The 10,134-nt window shown below is 34.5% G+C and overlaps 1 protein-coding gene across 1 annotated transcript; it reads right to left on the reverse strand.

Moving 5' to 3' along the window:
* Positions 1-370: 370 nt before the first annotated feature.
* Positions 371-9,497, reverse strand: LOC120178960 (cytochrome b5-like). The gene is made up of 3 exons (XM_039184709.1): positions 9,282-9,497; positions 870-936; positions 371-750 (listed from the first exon to the last, which is right to left on the reverse strand). Exons 1-3 carry the CDS (start codon positions 9,495-9,497, stop codon positions 500-502), a joined length of 534 nt encoding a protein of 177 aa, XP_039040640.1. The 3' UTR covers positions 371-499.
* Positions 9,498-10,134: the final 637 nt, after the last annotated feature.

The raw sequence follows: 10,134 nt of genomic DNA on the forward strand, positions 1-10,134 counted from the left end.
AGATTTTAAACTACTTTTAAGCTTTATAAGAAAAATAAGGCATTGAGTTGGGTGCTCAACAAAAATCCAATCAATTATGTTCCAAAGATTAAAAGGAATCTCTTTTTCCCCCATTGCTATATTTCTAGGAAGATAAATTCGAGTTTGCCAGTGACTTTCCTTTTGATGCCAACTAATCATAAGGAAATGAACTAGTACTTTATTATTCAGGGTCATATACTCACAAAATCACCATTGCTATATCTCCTCAAGCTCATTTAACTGATTCAAAACAGACAAAAGTGCCAATAAGTCCTCCCCCTTGTATTAATACAAGTATTTTCCCTGTTTTCCAATCCTGTCATGCATGTATTCTAAGGAAGGTGATGAATGAAGAAACCCTACCTTCAGATTTCAAAATTACCAATGGCTAAATGTTCTAATTCATTATCCATCTAATTATTCAAAATTTGGGGAAGTATTCCCTTTCAGTAGCCAATACGGAAAAAACCAAATTCATTTACTTTCTTCGCAGGAATAAGAGACCAACCACCACGGAGAAACCGACGATTGCCACAGAAACAGCCCAATATTGCTTTGTTAAGTCCATGAGATTACCAGAGTAATTTTTGGTTTCCTTCTTGGAGGAAATTTCAAGTTCTGGGATGACTGGGGCAGACGTGTCAAGCTCGCCAATGCAAAAGTTCTGCATGAGCTCCTTTGCACTTTTGCTGTGTCCAGCATCTTCAAACTCATCCGTTGCATCCTTCCCTTCAAGTAAAATTATAGATAACATGTCATTAGAGGATTCATAATTTCATAATCCGGACACTCTTGGGCGGAAAGTTAAATAAAAGAATTATCAGAGTCAGGACGCATGAGAGTATCACCTATTGCAGCAAGCACTACATCATCACCTCCTGGATGCTCATCCAAATAATCAGTAACTTCATATACCTATAAAGGGAAGCGACACTTCATTTTTAATGGGAAGGATTTCATTTAACAATCATAATACAAGAGGATTAAACACTTTCATGTCCATAAAGGAAAATCTAGCATAATTAATTGTCCATACAAGGTGTTAGGTCATGTAGGTCATCACGTGCAACCAAAAATTTGTATAGATGCAACAAGATTGATCCACACCTTTAGAATCATCACAATTATCCACATAATGTTTAAACACTAATGAATCCGTCAGCAGAGGATGTCAAACTGTATATGCAACTCCTAGGCAATTAAAACTACTACATAAACCTTGAAACGAGAGAAGCATTAATCAAGCAAGAGACCAAATTCAATCAAGGGGATCAGCTATGATCCTGTGTCTACCTTCCTTAGTACTATTTGCAGGACAAAAACTGTCATTAGATGGCTACTTTAAGTAGAAACCATAGATGGACATTTGGGGCCACCTAAAATATTGTTGCAAGAATTTCTACACCAAGTAAAACTAAGCACTGTCAACAAAAATGAGTATAGTGAACAAGGAAGAATCCATCAAGAGATGAAAAAAATACAATACACTTAGTTCTTCGTGAAAATGAACATCAAGCCACCGACACAACATTAAATGGGGCATGTAAGTAGTGAATATAACAAAGCATATCATAAGCTCAGCACAAACATAATCACGATCGCTTCAAGAATAACTCCTAACAATGGCAGGGCACCCCCATCATCCCTATTGAGATGGCCGCTTGGGCCTTGGCAAACTGGTCCGACTACTGAATCTAGGGATGGGTATTTGTCCCGAGCCCGACAGGTTTGAGCTTAACTCGTTTGATTAATTGTTTTTTATTTCGGATTAGATCGTATCCGATATTTTTAAAGGAATTGGAATTGGTTTAGATTGAAAAAATTTGATATGATCTGATATATATATTTGTGTCGGTCAAGTCGAATCTAGTGTGAATGCGATATTTCACCTAAAAATCATATCAAATTTTGAATCGGACGAAATCATTCTAAACCCAACTCAAGTTGAGTACGGATAAAAAAATTAAATCAAAAGACTAAAAATTTGACTCGAATCAACCGTAACTACCCCTATTTACATTTTTTTTTATTAATCTAGGGTGATTATAAGTGACAATATCTCTTCTAAAAATTCAATCATTTGATAATGAAAGTTCATATAATAATCATTGGTGCTCGAATCCGAGACCTCTAGAGATAAAAACCTTTAGGGTTGAGCAAAACTCAACTCGATTCAAAAACCAAAATTTTCGGCTCAATTTGACTTGAAAAAAGTTGACTCGAATTGAGTTTGAGTTGCAATATCATAAACTCAAGTTGGAAAAATTTCAAATTCAAATCCAGTTGTAAAATACAACTCGAATAACTTGAAAATTTTAATAATTAGTGGATTTTTTTAAGTTTTACTCGAGTCTTTGGACTTTGTATGATATATGTATATCATATATAAAAAACTATGAAGAAATATATTTGTATTGTATATATGGTTATAGAAAGTCACTTAAATTGAAATCAAATAATATTATAATATTATAAATATTTATAATTAAATTTAAACATAAACTCAAAAAATCAACTCGACTCAAAAAAATTTCAAATTCAAGTGTCGCAGTCATCTATCGGGTGGGCCCGAAATTGGGCTTCGACTTGAAATAAAAGTGTTAGAACCACCACTGATCATTTTAAAAAATATTTAGGCTGATCGGACACCATCTTACCTAATCTGTGTTTTACCATAAATATGTCGAGTTCAGGAGTCAGTTATAGTCAGAAAAGGATTAGCACCCTTGTACTGCCCTTTCGATACCAATTAATTTGTCGGTTGTCTTAATTGCGAAAATTTGAAATTAAAATTGAAATTTATTCATATTAATTACCTTCGATTGATTAAAAATCCCCTAAAAAGTCAAGAATATTGTTAGATGTAAAAAATAAAATATGAAAAATATGAAAAAAGAAAAAATATTAATATAATAATAATAATAAAATAAATAAAATTGATAAATAAAATTGAGTAAAAAGAAAAAATAAAAATAAAATAAAAAATAAAAAGGGTCAAATTTTGAAATAAAAAAATAAACATAGAAAAATGTTAAGAAAATAAATATTAACAAAAAAAACCGAAACATAAATAAATAAAAAGGGATCAAATTGAATTAAATTGGAATTTATGGACTGAAATTAATGCTAAAAGTTAACTACAAGAGAAAAAAAATAAAATTAGGGGGTTAATTTGTAAAATATAAAAAATATAAACAGGGATTAAATTAAATAAATTAACAATTTAGAGGCAAAATTGAAATAGGTGACCAAAATGAATTACACTTCAAAAATATAGGGACTGCAAAAATAATTTAACTATTAGCTAATTACAACAAGTTCCCTCGACTATATATACCTCTAAACCAAAAAAAATCATTTTAATCTCATTTCTTAAAAAAAAAAAACCCTTCTCTTAAATCCTATCATTTCCTTCCTAAGTCGACTGACCTCCGGCCACCCGTCGGTGGCAAACCGTCGCCCAGACCGTCACGAGCGGCGACCGAAAAAACCATCTCACCTCTTTCGAAAGCCCTCAACCCCAAGAAATCGAAACCACAACCCAAATCCCTAAAATCCCTACAAATCGACGTAGATCTAGGATTTACTTTCTCAGTTTTTACCTTTCCCGACGAATGGTTCGACTTCTGGTGGTTGTTTCTTTTCCTGAGCCAACATCAATGTTAATCCTTGATTTTTTCGATGATTGCTTTCTTTGTATGCTTGTGATGTGGTTCGATTTTTGGTGGTTTGTTCTTGGCTATTGTTTTTTTTGGGTATATTTGTTGTTGTCTGTTCTCGTGTTTGGTTGTTTATGGTTCTCTGATTTGTGTTTTAACCGTGGTTCGATGTTGTTGTTCCCCAATCTTGGTTATGTTGTTGTGTTCTTCTTGATTCTCTGACGAGACTCCCTTTTATAGCCTTCGAAGGGGCCATTTGGGTCTCGATGATCTCGGAGTTGTGGGTTGTTAGTTGATCGACCGGCCTTTTCCCGTGCTTTGACTAGTGCGTGGTCCTTACGTGCCCCTCAAGCCTCTCACATGCGGCGCCTCTGCTAAGAAGGTAACCCTAGCCACTGTTAGGTCAGACAGTTGGGCTCAGATTGTTGGGCTTTACCCGTCCTTGGCCTGCTGGGTCAAGTAGGCCTTGTCTTGGACCCTCATTGGATCTAAAAAATAATAAAAAAGAAAAACGTTAATAAAATAATAAAAAAACAAAAATAATAAAAACGAATAATAATAATATATTACATATATATATAATATTTCCAAAAACTATATAATATATATATTTTCAAAAATATTTTAAAACTATATATTATATATATATATTTTAAATGTTTTGAAAACTATATATTATATAGTTTTCAAAAATGTTTTAAAACTATATATTATATATGTTTTCAAAAATGTTTTAAAACTATATATTATATAAGTTTTCAAAATGATTTCAAAACTATATATTATATAAGTTTCTAAAATGTTTTCAAAAGCTATATATTATATATATTTTTTTAAAATATTTTCAAACACTATATATTATATATATTTTCAAAATGTTTTCAAAAATTGTATATTATATATATATTTTTAAAAATCATTTGAAAACTATATAATATATATATTTTTTCAAAAATCATTTTCAATGCTATATAATATATATTTTTAAAAACCGATTTGTAAACAATATATTATATGTTTTCAAAAACTGTTTTCTAAAAAATTATATATTATAATTTTTAAAAATATTTTTAAAAATTATACTATATTAATATATATATATATATAAATTAAATTAAATTAAATTAAAAAATTCAGACGAAAATTAGTGTCTAGAGTTGCCCCTATTTGTCTTTAATCATGGATCGAAAAATAGGACAAAGATAAAAGGACACAAATTTTTGTTCGGTATGAAGGGGTCTCTGAGTCTAATATCCTTCTTTGTAGAGTTGAAATTGACTCTGATATTGCAATTAGGAATAACTCCCTGTTAAATTGAGTTGTGGATGACTCCTCTGTCGTGAAGTCGAATTCGTCTCGAAATGATATGAAATTGAAGTTGTAGTTCGGAATTTGAATCGGAATGTGGTTTCTTGTTGTCAAATTGTAGTCAACTTCGATCTTTTTCTCAGATTAAAGACCTTGGTTTGAAAATTCGACTGGAAAGTAGTTTCTCGACACTACCATGTGGTTGATATGCCCTCGAGCTAAATAAAATCGAACTCAAAAGTCTTTGTTGACAGATAACCATTCTCGCCCTGAGTTATGTTGTACTAAGATGAGAGATTGCTCCAGATCTTCCTCTTGACTTAAATACCTCGTTTTAAACTTCAACTGGAAAGTAGTTCCTTGCTGCTACCATGCGGTTGATATGTCATCGAGCTAAATGAAATTGAACTCGACAGTTTTTGTTAACAGATAGCCCTTCTCGCCTTGAGTTATGCTGTAAATTTGATATGCCTTTGAGCTGAATGTAATCGAACTCGAAGGTTTTGGTTGACAGATAGCCTTTCTCGCCTTGAGTTATATTGTAAATTTAATAGGTCCTTGAGCTGAATGTAATCGAACTCGAAGGTTTTGGTTGACAGATAACCCTTCTTTCCTTGAGTTATGCTGTAAATTTGATAGGTTATTGAGCTGAATATAATCGAACTCGAAGGTTTTATTGAAAAATAGCCCTTCTCGCCTTGAGTTATACTGTAAATTTGATAGGTCCTTGAGCTGAATGTAACCGAACTCGAAGGTTTTGTTGACAGATAGCCCTTCTCGCCTTGAGTTATACTGTAATAGACTGGGAGATAACCCTCTATTGTTACAAATGACTCATTTGCTGTGAAACTAAGTCAGTCCACTTGGGCACGATATCCTTCGTCGTGAGATTGAAATCGTGGATGGCTCATTCGCTGTGAAGTTGAGCTTTAAATAGGATGTCCTTCGTTGTGAAGTTGAAATCCAAAATTAAATTGCTTTCGAATTTAATATCTTTCGTTGTGAAGTTGAAATTGACTTTGAATGAAACTGGAGAGTTGTTTGTTGACACACAATTTTTCTCGGCTTAAGTTGTGGTGTAAATTTCCTCTAAATGAATGATGGCCTCCCTTCGCGGGTCTAAACCGATCATAATTCTTTGGATGACTCCCCTTCACGGGAAAGCCAAGTGGTAAATTCTGTCAGCCGGATATAATCCATCGTGGAGTTGAAATCTGGTTTGATAACGTTAATTGGAAACTAGCCACTCGTCGTTGAGTTAAGTTGAATTGGATCCGTTCTGAACTGGGCTCTCGAACCCGTCTGAAGTTGATTATAAGATCTTTTAATATGTCAAGTTGGTTGAGGTGTAGCTTTTCTCTGCTGAGTTAATCAACCACCATTGATATTTAAAGGTTCTTTTGAATAGAGTATCTTTCGTCTTGAAGTCGAAACTTGACTCTAAAAGCTGCAAAAAATATGTATGCAAAAAATGATAAATGTGATGCTCTTAAGTATGTCTAAGATGCATGCAACAAGAATTAGTTCTGTTTTATCTCCTGGATGGAGTCTCGTTCTTTGTATGCCGATCTGGTCCTTGGAATCGATCATGCCTTATTTTCTTCTCGGGTTGCTGACAATGTCACAAGGGAGTGTTACAAGTTCTGTCTAATCACTCGAACTGATTTCTTTCAAGAATGTGAAATACTCAAAATTTGGCATTGTTTATTCTTTCTTTAATAGAGGCAAAATGAGCCTCAACAGCTTCCAGGACTTTTCACATTTGAGACTGTCTTGTTTGAAAATGTTTTTCTCATTTCTTTTATTTTAGGAGGGAAAAAGGATATGAGAATATAAGAATTTTGTAAAACATTGCCTCTTAAATCAGGCTCACAATCGAATCAAATCATAAACATGAGATCACAGAAAATCAAAAGAATCAGTAGCTCTTTACTACTTTTAGAGTTATAGCTCTTTGACAAATATCCAAATTGATGAGCTGGATTCATGTTGGCTTCCTAATTTCTAAGGTTTCGGCCACCAAAATGTCATTTCTTTTTTCGAACATCGCAACATGCCCATCTTTCTCGGCTTGGCATTTTAATCGGACGCGGACAAAATAACACAACTAGCATAATCAATTACTAGACCTTCTATTTCGGTTCTCTGAAATCTTCCATTTGTTCAAGCTTCGTAGGCTCCTCTAACAAAGGCAGTGTCGAAATATCGGTCTAAAGATGAAATTCCTGAGTGCTCGTGTGAAATTGACTATAACAGGTATTCCTTAACTCCCTTAGTATATCTTTATTGAAACTCCTTATTTAGATAAATTTGATTTAATTTGCCATTGTCTGGCTAGCTGAATCCATAAAGTCGGGGTATTTAACCAATTACTCTAGAGGGACAACTCAATATTATAATTACCTTTATCAGGCTAGCTGAATTTTATCCATAAAGTCGGGGTGTTTAACCAATTGCTCTAGAGGGATAGGTCAAGCTTTATTGTATATATATTATAATCACCTTTATCAGGCTAGCTGAATCTTATCCATAAAGCCGAGGCGTTTAACCAATTGCTCTGGAGGGACAACTCGAGCTTTATTGTATACATATAATATTATAACCTGGGTATACGGATCCAATTTCTTAAGTTTGTCAAAAAGAGCCTGTTATAGTCTAGGTGTTGTTGAAAGTCAAGAAATCTCATCTTTAGAGTCAATTTCCAAGTAACATACCTGAATGAAATTCACCTACTTGACTATTCCATCTGTAAAGATCATGATCATCATTGAACATCTTAAACAAAAGTATAATAATGTTATATGCAAAAGACGCCCCATGTTGTCTACTCATATACTTACCTAAATACCAAGCCTTTTGTTCTTTCTCTTATGAGAGGAGAAGGCTATATCAGTTCTTGTAAGAGAATGGTGCGTGTTCGAGCATATCTTATGGGGTAAGGTCAAAGTCCTTTGTTTTATCGGCTTTTAATTATGTCACTTTATCAAAGATCTGTAACTTTGAATCATTTACGGAGTTTTTAATTCAGCTAATATTCAAAGAATTCCAAGTCTGCAAATTTAATACATTACTCACCATATTTAAAGTAGCATAAATTCATTTAAATGTTCTTACAAAAAAACTTGAGAAAAGATGAAAAACAAATTCAAACAAAATGTTGCAAATGATGAAATAATCTTCCTCCTCACTTGGTTGTCCTCGAGTTGTTGAATTCGATCCAATTATTGTTACACATCTTATGCAAAATTCTCTTGAATGCATAACAGTTCTCAATAGTGTGCCTTGGGACACCGCCATGATATTCCCAATGGGCATTCTCATCATACCACCTGGGGTATGAGGGCTTCATGGGTTCCACCGGGTATGGTGACACTATGTGGGTGTCAAAAAGTTGTTGATAAAGTTCTTTGTAGGTCATGGGAATATGGCTGAAATGTTCCCTTTCCCTTCCCTTCTTAGGCTCTCTGGAATCTTGTCTATAAGTACCTGACGGCTGCAGTTGATTTTGGGCTGGAGATTGTAACACCTTTATTAGTGTTGCAGCTATTAAAGTTGTTAATCTCTCCATCCCTCTTCTTAATAGGAGATTTCTTGCTTGCCTCCCCTTCCTCAATTGTCTGGCTTTATGGTCGTTTCTACCATCTCCCCGGCCATGACTAGGTCCGAAAAATTACCGGGTGTGATTACAACTAGGTGCCCGAAGTAAGAAGCCTTCAATATTTTCATAAAGATCTTTCGAGTTTCTTTCTCGTCCAAGGGTGGATGAACTTGCACATCTGAATCTCTCCATTTTTGTGTGTATTGTCTGAAACTTTCGTTATGCTTTTTCTCCATGCTTTGTAGCATAACTCGATTTGGCCTCATGTGATTGACGTGTTTGTTTTGTTCCAAAAATGACTTGGCTAAATCATTCCAAGTATTGATATGGGATCGACTTAGCTGATTATACCATCGGATGGCTGAACCCGAGAGACTCTCCTGGAAGAAATGGATCAGAAGTTAGTTGTTTCCTACGTATCCTGTCATCTTTCGATAGAATATGGTGATGTGAGCCGATGGGCAACTATTCCCGTCAAACTTTTTGAATTTTGGGGACTTAAATTTCGGAGGAAGAACCAAGTCTAGGACTAGACTAATTTCCGCTGCATTGACTCTATAGTAGTCATGGTTTCCTTTAACTACCTTCATTTGGTACTCCAATTGCTTGATTTTCTCCTCCATCTTCTTTTCCTTGTCCTCTTCGTCCAAATCTGGTATATGGTAATCACTCAAATTATTCTCAGGGTTAGATACAGAAGTCTGTATCCTTACAGTAGACGAGGCCTTCACTTTTGTAGCAGATGAGTCCCATTGAAGTCCTGGTAAGATTTCAGGTGAAATAACCATTTGCGGGGTAGGTGGCATAGTTACCTCTTCCGATGAACCTGCCCCATACACACTTGTCTGATGTAAGCCAGCTAACTTGGAAACAATCTGATCGACCAAGGACTCTTGGCTCTTAATAATCATATTCAGAGTACTTTGATTATTCTGGTTTATCTTATCTTCTAACTCTCTTTGCAGCCTTAGCTTGTTTTCTTCGAGCTGAGCGATGAGCGATTTTTACTTCCATCTTTTTTCTTTTTTGAGTGGGTGTTATGTGGATGGGGTGTGTCCAATGCTTGAGGTGGTATATCCAGTATTTGTTCCCTTTTTGAAGAGATATTCTTCTGTTAGTTAATGCGAATGTAAAGAAATGAAAATAGCAAAATGTAAAATATGTCTTAATGAATTATGCATGAAATGTTCGAGGCATTGATCCAAAAATGTGTCTGTTATTATAAATAATCCTTATTGGGGACAAAAGTGTTATTTCTTAAGAGACAAAAACATTTTAAAGGTATATTCTTCTAGACCACGAACAACTTCTGACAGGTTGATATGTCTTCTGCCTTTTTTGTCACTGGTTCAATACCCTGTCGAACCATTCCGGCCTCTCTGAGCTACCTTTTGTACTTGTCCCTAGAAGTCTCGAATGGCTACATCTCTAGTTTTCACTCTCTGGTGAGTCTATTCCCTAACGGAAACACCATTGGAGCCCTCCATTGATAAGAACTATTCGAAGTTTATTTGCTTATTTCTTGAATTCCTCAACTATTGCCTCCAG

The sequence above is a fragment of the Hibiscus syriacus genome, unplaced genomic scaffold, assembly GCF_006381635.1.
Source record: "Hibiscus syriacus cultivar Baekdansim isolate YM2019G1 unplaced genomic scaffold, ASM638163v2 tig00112383_pilon, whole genome shotgun sequence".
NCBI classification, from domain to species: Eukaryota; Viridiplantae; Streptophyta; class Magnoliopsida; order Malvales; family Malvaceae; genus Hibiscus; species Hibiscus syriacus.

Bases quoted from the DNA above. Each gene is read 5' to 3' on its own strand.
- LOC120178960 (XM_039184709.1), bottom strand. From the start codon at position 9,497: ATGATTATTAAGAGCCAAGAGTCCTTGGTCGATCAGATTGTTTCCAAG. The intron at 937-9,281 runs GTATCTAACCCT...TTCCCTTTATAG, and splicing joins CTGTAAGGATACAGACTTCT to GTATATGAAGTTACTGATTA. The intron at 751-869 runs GTGATACTCTCA...TTTTACTTGAAG, and splicing joins TGTAGTGCTTGCTGCAATAG to GGAAGGATGCAACGGATGAG.